The sequence below is a fragment of the Melanotaenia boesemani genome, chromosome 13, assembly GCF_017639745.1.
Source record: "Melanotaenia boesemani isolate fMelBoe1 chromosome 13, fMelBoe1.pri, whole genome shotgun sequence".
NCBI lineage: Eukaryota > Metazoa > Chordata > Actinopteri > Atheriniformes > Melanotaeniidae > Melanotaenia > Melanotaenia boesemani.
The window spans coordinates 20,582,805-20,596,382 of NC_055694.1; the positions used below are offsets into that span (position 1 = coordinate 20,582,805).

Genomic DNA, 13,578 nt, shown 5'->3' on the forward strand with positions numbered 1-13,578 from the left:
TGACACTGAACCTTCAGAACTGCTTACTCTTTTCTTTTTTAAACAAGCACGATTATGCTTTTTTTTTCACTTTTCTTTATTTTTACTGAGAACTGTAAATGTTGTAAATAATATGATATATTCTAGAAAGTTCCAATGTGTGCAGCATACTAATGCCATGGATTTTTATCCTCTAAAGTTGCAGAATGTAAAATTGTATGATAGGACTTCTTGCAGAAATGATAGGTTTCAATCTAATATAAATATACAGAGATTAAGTCTCCAACATCTACACAAACAGCTACTCATTAACCTTATCATCATTACTTCCACAAAAACACTAAATAGTTTTAAGAGTAAAATAGCATTGTTTTAAAAATAAGTCAGGGATACAGATAAATGCGTTGCAAAAAGCTTTTTGCAAAAAGAAACTTAAAAACAAAAGTTAATTCCATTTTAAATGCAAGTAACTTAGTCAAATCTTTAATTGTTTGCACTATTTCAAGATTATGGTCGTGTAGTGGTTAGCAGCATTGCCTCATAGCCAGAAGGTCTCTGGTTCAAGCCTCGGTTTGGAGGGATTTGAGCTGGGCCCTTCTGTTTGGGGTTTACATGTTCCCATGTGCATGTGTGGGTTCTCTCTAAGTACTCTGGCTTCCTCCCAAAGTCCAAATATTTACATGTTAGGTTAATCGGTCACCTTAAATTCTCTAGGATGGATGACATTTTTATATGTAAAACTGATGCAGGATCACCCCCAAGGCCTTTGTAATGGAAAAGGTTCTTACTCAGTAAACAGCTAAAAGTAGGAATAAACTTTTGATTGTACTTGACTTAAATTCATCCTATATGAAATAAATGTTCCAATAGTTCATTTTCAGTTTTCTATTAAACTAAACTATTCCAGCATTCCTGCAGCTACATAATGTAGCTCCTGTATGTAATGTTGTTTGTGCTGAAGTTTACAATTAATTTACCCTGAGCTAAAATATCCATCTCTGTCTGACATGTATCTGTCTGCTCTCTTGTGGTTCAAATTTGTTAATACCTGTGCAAGACACTATGACACAGATGCCAAATTTACACAGTGCAAGTGATTGCGGTTTGGAAAAGCCTATAAAAAAAAACCACTGAGGCTTGCTAACAACCAGATCAGAAGAGCTTCCTGTGTATTTACGATACTTCTCCAGTCAAATAATTTTCTATGATATACTAAATATTTCTCTGTCATGATAAACATTATGTTTTACTACTGGAATGCATCCTGTGCTTTGAACTGCATTCACTCAATGAGCTCTCTTCCTGCTTTCCCCTCATCAGGGGTCCTTGCTGGTAAGGCCATAGTGAGCTGTCTATGGTGATGCCTGTATGTATGTACGCTGCTCTCCACCTGTCAACCCATATCTCAGCCCCCGCCTCTGTCAACCTGCTTCCAGCCCGGCAACGAGCCAACCAACCAACCAACCAACCAACCAACCAGTACAATCCTGTTGCTATGGCAACAGCCGTCTAGAGGATATTTCTTTTGTTTCTCACACCTCCTTTTCTCTCATCCTTCTGTTTTTCTCAATGCATACTGTTCCATTCTCTTTGCTATCTTCCTGCTGTTCAATATGTCTGTCTCCTCACCTTCTTCCTTTTTGTTTCTCTTTAATGGATTTACATGCTTCTTACGTGTAAGTAAATTTGCAACACACTTTCAAATATGACCAGGCAGTTACAACACAGCAAACACATGAAATGTGCCTGTTAGTCTGTGTAGCTGCCATTTGAAGGTTCACAGATGACACTGCATCAGTCCAATGGGGTCTTCCCCACATCTTTACTCAAGGGAATTGAGATGTTTTGTAGATGTGTTTGTATGTGTGTTAGTCTGCTTACAAAAGTCTTTAGATGTGTGTGTGTTCAGGTGTGCACAAAATACATAAAGTATTCATTAGTATTAATAATAAACAAAAAATCAACTGGAAGACTTGAACACAAGGCAACACTTCAAAGTGGGTTCAGTTTTTATAAACATCAGTACTTGTGATGTGCTGCCCTCTATTGGCCAAACATAAGACTTTAACAGTGGAGACATTAAATGACTGTAAGTAAAGCTCAATTAAATACCTTCTTTAATAAATTCTCAATAATACCAAGTGACAAAATTAACTTAATGATTCCATGGAAGTTTGCAGCCAAAATAACTCACAAATGTCAGAGGAGGTATTTTTTACAGTATTTTTCTTGATCACAGCAGTCTCGTTGCAGACATAGTAAGTAAATGACTTGTGTAAATGATGAGTATATGATATTTGGTGCAGCATGATGTGAAAGCAACATCCATTTTGATCTAAAAATAGTGGAAATAAAAGATGCCCTCATGAGACAGAAGTACACAGGCGCATTTATAAATGCTGTGGAGGGTACGAAGCTAACAGCACAAGGCTTTCATATTTTTTTATTACACTATTATCCCAACATCTGTTAGTGTTATTGGAGTTAGTTCTACATGTAGAACCGGGTTAAACTGCAGCTTCTGAGGACTCAGCTGTGGAATTTAAGCAAAAACATTGTTTTAACTTGCATTAAATCTTTAACTCTTCAACACTTACATAATATAACCTCAAATTAATTATGGATATGGCTAAAAATTCAACTGTTTGTTTGTTTTCCTGCTGTCACATGCTGATAAATGGGAAAGATTTTAACAATCAGCATAAGGTAAGAAATGATTGGATCTGAATATTTTACCTTTCTCTTGCTTTTTTATTATTAAGATATTTATCATGCCATCCTGTGTCTGTGAGGATTTTATGAGCTTCCATGGTGTTCCTGCTTCTTCCCACAGTCAGAAGGCATGTATGTTGGGTTAACTGGTGATTCTGTTGACTGCAGCTATAAATGTGAGTGTGCATGGATGCCTGTTCCTGTCTTAGCCCAACTTCAAACACTTCATAAATAAAAGCTCCAAGCACAAACTCCAAGTTCAGAAGAATCTAATGTCTCTCTCCATTTTATATTATTAAATGCTGAACATACAATATTTGGACTAATACTATTGATTAAGTAAAACACGAGTCACCTTAAACTTTGGAAAAGAGTGATTAGCTTTGTTCATTATTTTATAGATTCAATTTTTAGTTGATCACTCTTCCAGTTTGTAATTTTATTTAACTTTTTATGCATTTGATTTATTTTCATCTATTCTGTTACAATATTTGCCCATTAAAGTGGTTAATTTACAAAAAAATACATCTTTACTTATACATACAAAAACAGCTTTCTATTAGGTGTTCACTGTAGTGGAAACCCTGCATGAAAAGGTTAACTTTAGTGGCAGCCTCACTTACTATAAGGCATACCATAGATAGCAGGTGTGTATCTGTGTGTATCCTTGTGTGTCTGTCTTCCTGTTTTTTAATCTTGTGCATTTGAGTGTTTTACGTCCTTTCAGTCTTTTGTAGTGTTAAAGGTAGAAATAAGGCTAAAGGTAAACACCACTGTATCACTTATGTAAATCATTCATGTAGTATTAAAGACAGTAGTTGAAGGAATGGTGCGCTACTGAGCTACATGTACATGTTCAACTAGTAAATGACAGGAGGATTCACCTGTGAGGATATTCTCAGCCATGACTTTGACCTGAACCTCCAGCGAGTGCTTGGAGGTGTAAGTGATCTCAGCAGACACGTGGACAACTTCGCCGATGAACACGGGAAACAAGAACTCTGTCTTCTCCACCCGAACCAAAGCTGCCAAACAGCGGTCCTGTTGGGGGGAAAATCATACAGAAAACACAGATAAGTCACAGCAATACATAAATCATGTTGTCGAGACACTGTTTGATAATCAGAACTTGACCTAAACAGCTTTGTAAATAATATATATGCTCCATCTATAATAAGCTCCACTGTATTTTAAAGATCTCATAGTTCCATATATTCCCAACAGAGCACTTCGCTCTCAGATTGCAGGTTTACTTCCCAGAGTCTCTCAGAGTACAAGGGGAGGCAGGACCTTCGGCTATCAGGCCCCTCTCCCAGTTCCCAGTTTGGGTTCGGGAGGCAGACACCCTCTCTATCTTCAAGATAGGCTTAATTCCTTCCTTTTTGATAAATCTTATAGTTAAGGGTGGTCTAGCCGTCCCGTAGTTATACTGCCAAAGACTTAGATTCCTGAGGGACATCCCATGATGCACTGCTAACTTCATTTTCATCTCTCTGCTCTTTGTTTTCCATGTATAAACTTATGACAGTAGTGCCATCATTGACGTATTTCTCCTTTTCTCTCTCAGTGGGTCTTTCTGGCTAAATGTTCTGATGCCTGTTTGTCTCTCTTTCCTGTCCTCTCCACCCCAACCGGTCGAGGAAGATGGCCGCCCTTCACTTAGCTGGGTTTTTACTTCCTGTTGAAAGGGAGTTTTTCCTTTCCATTGTCGCCCCTCAGGATGTGGGATTGGATCGAAGTAAAGATTCAATGCAATCTGTTGGTTTACCTTAACTAGGGTATTATTTATTATGAATTGGCTTGAACTGATTTGTCTGTAAAGTGCCCTGAGATGACATTGTTGTGATATGGCGCTATACAAAAAAGCTGAATTGAATTGAATTGAATTGAATTTAATTGAATTGAATCTCTTCATTGATAGAAATCAGCTGGAAATTTGGAACTTGAGATTAGTGATGTATATAACTTATTTATTTACTTGCATAAAATATAACAAATTAGGTACCAGAAAGTTAAAAGCTATGGCTTATTGGTTAGTTATGAAAAATATTTGTGAAGGTAACTCCTTGTACAAGACATATTTTAATTTCATATGAACGATATCATCACATGAACAATTTTAAAACTGCCACACAAAAAAGCTCAAAGCAACAAAGCAGCAGCACATTAAAAAGTGGAGCTGACATGCATGTTTGTGTTGATTGGACATGCAGGTGCTCTGGTGCTGCATTCAATGATCTGAAGTGTGCTATGTAGCACTTCTAATGTTGCATGATTTTAATTCTTAACATAAAATTTAAAACAGGTATTTACAACAATGTATGAAGCAGCTGTGTAGAACAATAAGATCTCAGCATCCATTTGCATTTTTCTCTTGCTATCTTATCTGAACACTATGATGACATGATGGGAATGTCCCTGCAGATGAGATGACAATCAAATGATGACAACATGAAAAGTAGGCTGAGGTTTACCAGGTAAAAGGTTAAACCAACATTTTCAGGAAGAAAGAACATTTAAGTTAGCTGATGCTAAGCATGAGCAAATTATTTTACAATAAAGGTAGATTTAAATGTAAAGAACTAAATATGTGTTGTAAGTTTCAAATAAACAACTGGCATTGTAAAAATGTTGCCATAACGTTCATGTTTTAAAGACTTCTATGAATTTAAATGACTTTTATTTCCTTGACAATCTAACATAAAACCAATTCAACCCAATAACTTCCTTCAAGTTTTGTTTTTGTCATAATATTCTTTTTAAAAAATAGTTTATTTTTCAAAATTGACTCAAATTGGGTTGTGAAACCATCATCGCTGACTTCTACATTCATTCCCAGAAAAGGCAGCTTGCCAGGGAAACATAAAGCCTTTCTTCTTGATCTAATAAAACATTGAAAAGACATTTAGATCATTTTATCTCACCCCTTCTGTAGGTAAGAGGAGCTATAAAACTGCTGTTGAGATACATTAAAAAAGCTAACCTTGAGCCAGCCATCTTTAATTTCCTCATTTGCATTTCAAAAGTATAAAAGTCCAACTTCCCATGTACAGTTTAAAAAGTTTCAAATGAATTTGGTTGTTTCTTACTCCATTTTGAGTGTTACAGTGTCGGGTGCTGACAATGCCTCCAGCTTCCTCGATCATCTTGAGGATGTTGCCACCATGAACATTCCCCATGATGTTGGCATCATCTGGCCGCATGATCCTGCAGCAGAGTAAGAAATATATCAGTAAGACTGTGGATCTGCTGATCACAACTGATGAGACACAACAAGAGTCATAAAACTTTAGACATTCACGGACAGCAGGTGTCTGAATCAGCACTGCCACAGGTCAGCAAAATGTGTGTTTTCACTTAAAGGCAAAAAGCATTTGCTACCCGCCTTTCAGTGACCTAACAAACACATCATTTAGTTTTAATAAGTTATTTTTACAAAATATCACATAGGTCACTTAATTTCTCTTTAGTGACATATTTATATCACAGATAGTTACTCACTGAAAAGAACTGACATCTTTTGGCAATCACACACTGCATATTTATCAGCTCCATCAAAATCTCCCATTCTTTAAGCATCAAACTAGATTTACAAGTTTTAATCTAATCTTCTCAAACTAACAAGTGGGAGAAGTCAAGCTACGCAAGACTGCTCTGTTGCTTTGAGATCTTATAGTCCTATGACTCAGATAATTAAGGTTTTCAGCCAAATGTTTGTGCAGCAAAGCAAGAAAATCAACATTTCAATGCCATTAGTAATCCCTACGTTTATTAGAAAGCCACTGGTTGGTCTGTTTGTTATGAACGTCAGAGTGAAGAGGAATTTCTGTAAAATGCACTGTGAGTGTGTGGGGAATCACACAATTTCAACACAATATAATTATCAAGAAGACAGCAACTGCTCAGAAATTCATCCACTTATAACACAGAGTCACTAGGGAGTTAGTAACTCATTTTACTCCAAAAAAAAAAAAAGTCTGACACATATGCTCCATAAGAAAATAAATTTTGTGAAAATTCTGTATGAGAAAAGTATTTACTTTTAAATATAATATGCCATAATCCATTCAAACACCATAGACACCAGCACTTCTAGCATATGTGTGTATGTGACAGATATGGAAGGATGTTGTAGATTCAGGATGCCCCAAGTATGTCCATATATACACAAGTAGTTTTAACTTCGAATGTTTTAACTTTAGTTTACTGTTATAGTAAAGGGATGCTTTCAGTCAAAGAGTCCAGATAAGATAAATGCACAGTATTTTTCAGCACATTAGAAATAAAGTACCTGCTGATTTGATACTTGTAGGCCTGCTGAGATCCAGCCTCCCCATCGTCTCGGATATTCCCACTGACCTGCTGACTTTGACTAGGCTGTTTTTCCACCACCACAGCTCTTTCATCCACTTCATCTGTTGTCTTGCTTGTCTTTGGCCTAAAGCAGCGCATCTTTAGACACCATCTGACTCTTAGCTTCAGTTCTTAATGTGCCGGCCTTCTGTGTGGAATCTTCATTCACAACTTTCTGTGATCTTGGGCTCTGATGATGCCTGACTGACGTCATGAAATGTAAATGCTAACCCCGCCCTACAGGTCATGACCAACCAAACTGGATCTCACTGATACACAGACAGAATGCTGCTGGTGACTGATCAAATCTGTTATTACCAGACTGAGGTTTGTGTCACAGCTGACAACAAAGCAGGAAATGTCTCAGATAATGATAAAGAATGGCAACCGAAAGTATGGACACAGCTGATCAAAACTTGTCACATAATAGCAGAGCTCATTTCCAAAAGAGAAACAGAAAATGCCATTTAATTTTTTTTCAGCTTTTATGGTTTTAAAATGACAAAAAAAGACTAAAGTAAAAGTTTGGAAAACATGCAGGACCAGAGTGTTGACAAGTGTTACGTCTAGCAAAATCTTTTTGTAAAAACCTGTGTCAGAGTTTATTTGGGTGATTTCTATCCGAATTTTCCTCAGAAACAAACAACACTCAAGTTATGTAGCAGGTTGGGCTGTTTGGTGTTTCTCTATTGTGTCATTTCAGCATTGCTTTTTTTTTATTTTAGGTCACCAGTATTGTTTTGTTAACAATAGTAAGAACTATAAGGATAGTAATTTTATTTGATTTATTCAAAGAGGTTACTGATGTGTCGCATGATGTTGTCCACATGATATTTCTTCCATTGTCAACATCTGTTAATGTATCTTAAATTAGAAAAATCATTTAAAATACCAAATCATGATTACAGGGATTAAGGGTCCTACTACAATAGAGGTCTTTTCGACTTACCTTACAGAAGTTATTGGTAGTAACAGATCAAGAAGCGTAAAGGAGAAAAGTCACAACCACAAATCTGCATCTCCTGATGGCAATTTTAGGGCAGGAAGCAATGAAATTAAACTCCTGCTAACACACCTTCCTAAAAAAGATGATGTAGTAAAGGGAAAAATGTTCATTCTTTACATGACCAATCCTTATCTAAAATTCACATTTTATTTACAGGATATGGTCTACAAATGTTTCAGTCACCAATACAAACACAGAGACTGTAGCTAACAAGGCAAACTACTACTGTAATACTGAACAAGAGCATGAACTACAATTAAAACCTTGCTAGAAACTGAGATAAAGAAATTCTACCTCTGTCAAAAAGTGCAAAACAGCTTCAGAAAACCATGTCTTAGTTTAATCTCTAATGAACACTAGAAGAAGACCAATAAGCACTGAATGGTGTGGAGAGGCATCATGAACGAGGCTGTTTGGGTTTTAACCACATATTCCTATCACCAGGTGAGACCAGCATTTATTAAACACAGGTACACCTCCATCCCACAAACAGAAATAAAGATTCTCCTTTATACAGCTGCTAAGAGAGGCTTTAAGTCAAGAAAAAAGAGAAGTCTGGGAAAATTCAACATATATATATATACCCAACGTATTCTGCTGTAAAATAATTTGATCTCCCTCACTCTTGGCAGAGAAATTAATTGGGGGTGGGGGTGTTGGTGAACAGCCACAAACAGGTGTCTTTGGACATTTTCTACTAGGTTCCAGATCTGGTGGGGTAACTCCAGGACTTTGACTGAGTCTTCCATAAGCCACTTCTATGTATATTTCGTAGCAGCCTTTGGGTTATTATCTCACTGCTATTCTTGTTGTTGCAACACATAGCAGAATACATCTATGACTCCACTAAATAAAATAGGAAACAGGACAGCACAGAGGATGCTGAAAACTAAAGGACAACAACAGAAATCCAACAAGAACAACTGAACCAAAACCCACACATCATAACACAATGTGTACACGTTGCAGTTTGGACATTTTCTCTATTTATGCCATTTAAGGTCAAGGTATCTTTCACCTTCCCACAGTACACAACTATAGATTGTTGGTGGCACCACTACTTCTAGAAAAAGTGGATAAATGCAGCTATTTCTGGATTTATAGGAGAATCGTGCTCCTTTAACAGTCTAACATATATGCTAGTAGATAACAAGAGAAAGCCATGTGCCACTACCACAAACACCTGATTGGTTACAGGCTGCCTTGATCGTTGTCTCTGAAACGCAGATTTTTTTTTAAATTAAATTAATCTGTAGTCAGTATATTCTCACAGCATTTGAGAAAGTATCGGCCTTATCCTGTCAGATGTATCATTGGCTGATATAGGCTGTTATCTTTACTGTGTAGATGTAGCCTACTGACATCTTTTGATGCTATTAGCTTCCCTGCACACTCACTTTAGGAGAAAATGATGGTTCATTCATTTATAAAAACAGTGATAGTCTTTAAACCTAAAATAATGTTAGTTCCAAATCTTTAAAATGCAACAATTAGGGTAAGTACTCTCATCTGTTGAAATTTCCCATATAAAGATTTTGATTTGCCATTACCATCAAAAGGTATCAAAATATTTTGGAGTGAAACACTAAGTTTGCTTTCAGGATGTTGTTGCAGTTAAAGTTTGATCAAGTTTTGGTGGTGTTTTTATTCATATTTGAATGAACAGTTAAATATGATTAGAAATTTGGTTCATTTTTGTTTAATTTTTGTTTCTTTGGAAGAGGATGTTCTATGGGTGGAACATTTTCTAATATTCTTACCCCGGTAAGAAGTTAACCAGCATCATAGTACAGAAAACCCAGAGTTAACGTTGAACTTACCTCCATACCTGCCAAGATGATAAATATTTTGTTAAATATTGCTAGATTAACTTGTAAATATATTCAATACGTGTTTTTCAGCGAAACTGGAAATTTAAGTGTGTCAAAATCAAACCATATGATGAAAAACAAAAACTAATCAGGTCATCAATAAATATAACTGACAAACTAGACATGATAGAATAACTTTGTAGCCATAAGTAATTTTTTTTATTTATTTATTTATTTTTTAGAGGGGAGCGCTTTGAGTTACAAACATTTTAGGATTTGTAGTATAATCTAGTAATACCACAGTGTAATGTTCCATTTGCACTTCCGTAGAAGTTGGGTGCAGATGGAACATTGGAAGAGCTGTTTGGCTCCCCCTACAGCCGATCCGTAGTACTACTATCCACGCGCGCTCCTGGAAAACGCGGCATATTACGTATGTAAGTGTTAAATTAGACACCAGATCTGCAGTCAGGTTTTTCCGAGTTGTTCATGGATGTGTGTTGCTTCTCCTGTTATTCCTCTGGTAATTATGACGGAAAACCAAGGCTTGAAAACACACATTTGACTTAAGTCCCGACAAACTAAAGGAGTCCAAATGTCTACGTTTTGCTTGTAAATCTATCATAAATATGATATTGGGGAAAACCGATAGTGGCAGCTTTTGTGCCTGACAGCATTTCCCGGTTACACGGGCGCTTGATTTGCAGGAAGTCATCTCATGCGACACAGATCGTCGCCACAGACCTCTAGCTAAAATACCCAAAACAGTCAGTCTCCTGTATCACATACCGGCACACAGTCAACCACCAGCAAAGCAAAGACGTCGTTCTCGAGAAGAAAGAGCGTGTATTGGGTGTTAAGACATGACCTGACGCGGCGGATTAGTCGGGATATCTTCCTGTGACCCAACGCTCACGCGCCGACGCCGGTAGCTGCGTTGTTCTCCTCATTTGTCGACTTACAGCTCATTGATAACACGCAAGTGTTTGCCGCACATGTGTTAACGACCCATAAACATCCTACCTGCATAGCTGGAGGGAAGATGATGCCTCTCGCATCTGCGGCACCGACATGGTTTGGATGAGCTCTCGGGGACCAACGGTCTCGTGTTGCAACGAGGTGCCTGTGTGATGTGAAGGGTAATCAGACTCCTGCGGCGTCCCGCGGGCTGCTGTGGCTACGGTCTTATTCTTTTTACCAAGAAAAGAGCTAAATCTAGCTTAAAAGTCAATCAGGGATTATTATTTCAAAGTGTGTTTAGTTTGGTTTACAGTTTTATTAAAATGACTGAACAGAACGCTTTTAAGCGAGATTAAATACGACTTGATCGAGCAGCAGAAATGATGTCAATACTTACATTTTGCCAGAGGAGGGCAGCAGAGACCGCTTAAATACCACCACAATGTCAGCAGTTTTGTGTCGCTCCTGTTGGGGGCGCTTTTGTTCCGATTATTCACATGATACCAGCAAAAGTGTCAAACTTTGTCCAAAACCAGCTGATAGACCTGGGATCGTTTCTGTAAACTTACCCCTTAACCATGTTTACTGATATTTATTTATACATTTATTTTATTTAGTCTGTGCCTGTTGGAGCCCCATGAAACTGTGTTCCCTTTGCCTTATAGTATGGAGGGTAAAACATGTTCCCATGTGATCGTCATATGAAACATATTAAGCATGCAAAAAAAATTACATAACATTCTAATGACCATAAAGAGAGAACAACAGAAACGGCACAAGATGTAACCACGACATGTCGTTTTTATTTATTTTTTATTTTATTTTGTACATATATACAACATTTGCTGCAAACCGCAACAATAAAACATCCCATCAGAGGTACTTATCAGACATTTTATGTCTACACAGTTCATCTGCACAGACTCAAGACACTAAAGTTTTTTGTGCAAATCCATACATACAGTGACCCTTTGGGTCTTACAGGGCAGTTTTAATGGCCCTTAATCACTTAGTCCAGCAAAAGGACTAAATAGTTAACGTATACATACATGCGGATTTAAAAAAAAACACGACTGTCTAAAATTGTCAACTTCTACCGGACAACAGACTCGCGCCGTAAAAAGTATATAATACTCAAACAATACGATTTAACGATGACCTTTGGATTTTCATCAGTGGAAACAACGCAGTTACTCATTGCATGTATTTACAAATGATACTGTCCTAAATATATTACAGTAATTTCACTGCTTCTCAGAGAGTCAGCTTCTCAAATTGCAGTAATCTACCACGGTCTCCACACAGCTGCGTAAACAGGCTGTGCTCCTGGCTGCGCTCGGCTGGAAGACGTTGCGCCGCTGTCCAGTCTGGCGCTAAAGCTGGATTTGAGGCTCAGGAGTTTTTGATGGATCTGGGGGAAGTTCGTGGAGCTCTGGGCGCAGCAGTTCAGGCAAGTTGGGGTGACGGTCACAGATACAGACTTCCTGACAAAGTCGTTGACCCGCTGGCACGCTTCTTGATCCAAGTTAGTTTTGGGAAGCAGAGCGGAGACGCGTTGGAGGCAGGTTTGGTAACCTTCTCTGTAACTGTTTGCCGGGACTGAAAAGAAAATAGAAAGTTACATTTGCTGTTCCAAGTGGATGAACTGATTTATTGTGCGTTTATAACCAAAATCAAAACAGAACTATAACTTACTTTTGCTCTTAACAGGAGGAATATCACTGAGGAACCTCACAGTCATTTCAAGGATGTCGGCTTTCTCCAGCTTGGAATAGCGACTTTTCTGCAGATAAAAATAAAAAAAGTTAAACATTGAACACACAAACCGAAAAGGCTGCCTATACGTTAAATATAAAAAGGCGACAAGTGCATATAAGAGAAAAAATAACTTACATCTCTGCCTGTGAGTGGAAGGATGAGACTTTTCAGTTGGTTCAAACTGTCGTTGATTCGGGCGCGCCTTCTCTTTTCCATCAGTGGTTTCATTGTCTGAAGAAGAAAATAATTTTTAGTTTATATACATTAAATGTGCGATATTAGTGGAAAAACAAAACTCAACAGAATGCAGAATATCCGCTTGGCTTACCTTTCTGAGTTCGAGAGCCTCTTTTCTCTTGGCAACAGTAAGCCTTGGAGAAAAAGACGGAGGAACTTCGCAAACAGTGTTTGGAGACATTTTCAGTGTCGTCTTTGTACCACAGAAGTGTTCAGAAGCAAAATCTGCGATGGTGTGTGTTCAATGGCGAAGTACGAGGTATAAATCCAGTTCCGTGGCGTCGGTTTCCGTGCGTCACGGATACGCCCCCAAGCCAAGTCAAAGCGATTTGGACGGACTCTTCTTTATTAAAACAACACAAAAGCATAATATATAGTAAGATAACCATCTGTCTCAAACTGTAATCTATGCGTAGCTTCACTGCGTGTCTGGCTTATGATCCATAGACCAAACCAATCAAAAGATGCATAAAAAATCCGAAGAAAGGCCGTGCGTAAAGAAGCTAAAGTTTGCATGTGCATGCGCTAATTCACCACATACTAATACTGAAACCTAATTTATTTGGAAAAAAAATACAGAATAGTAAACTACTACGTATTATCTTTTTACATGTGTACTGAAATAAACACAGTCTACGTATACTGGTGCGTAATTACGCAGTCCCTCAACGTAAATGGAAAAAAATACAAGATATAGACAATACTGCTCACATATTTCGTAATTCATTAAAACTAAAGATATAGAATTAAACATTTCAGATA

The 13,578-nt window shown here is 37.6% G+C and overlaps 2 protein-coding genes across 6 annotated transcripts in view; both read right to left on the minus strand.

The window, feature by feature from the left end:
- The window catches only part of acot7 (acyl-CoA thioesterase 7), a 53,360-nt gene extending 42,110 nt beyond the window's left edge, over positions 1-11,250 (minus strand). Inside the window, exons 1-3 of one of the 5 annotated variants that reach the window (XM_042004667.1) lie at positions 10,885-11,250; positions 5,781-5,898; positions 3,576-3,732 (exon numbers count right to left, since the gene is read on the minus strand). In XM_042004667.1, coding sequence (XP_041860601.1) covers positions 3,576-3,732; positions 5,781-5,898; positions 10,885-10,934 — 325 coding nt within the window. In that variant the 5' untranslated portion in view covers positions 10,935-11,250. Of the gene's footprint in view, positions 1-3,575; positions 3,733-5,780; positions 5,899-6,982; positions 7,239-10,884 lie in introns of those variants that run through there. The other 4 variants (XM_042004668.1, XM_042004664.1, XM_042004666.1 and 1 more) reach the window with 4 other exon arrangements.
- A 457-nt stretch (positions 11,251-11,707) lies between these two features.
- On the minus strand, positions 11,708-13,035 carry hes2.2 (hes family bHLH transcription factor 2, tandem duplicate 2). The gene is made up of 4 exons (XM_042004669.1): positions 12,908-13,035; positions 12,715-12,810; positions 12,517-12,604; positions 11,708-12,420 (listed from the first exon to the last, which is right to left on the minus strand). Exons 1-4 carry the CDS (start codon positions 12,995-12,997, stop codon positions 12,107-12,109), a joined length of 588 nt encoding a protein of 195 aa, XP_041860603.1. The 5' UTR covers positions 12,998-13,035; the 3' UTR covers positions 11,708-12,106.
- Positions 13,036-13,578: the final 543 nt, after the last annotated feature.

Bases quoted from the DNA above. Each gene is read 5' to 3' on its own strand.
- hes2.2 (XM_042004669.1), bottom strand. From the start codon at position 12,997: ATGTCTCCAAACACTGTTTGCGAAGTTCCTCCGTCTTTTTCTCCAAGG. The intron at 12,811-12,907 runs GTAAGCCAAGCG...TTTCTTCTTCAG, and splicing joins AGGCTCTCGAACTCAGAAAG to ACAATGAAACCACTGATGGA. The intron at 12,605-12,714 runs GTAAGTTATTTT...TTTTATCTGCAG, and splicing joins TTCCACTCACAGGCAGAGAT to AAAAGTCGCTATTCCAAGCT.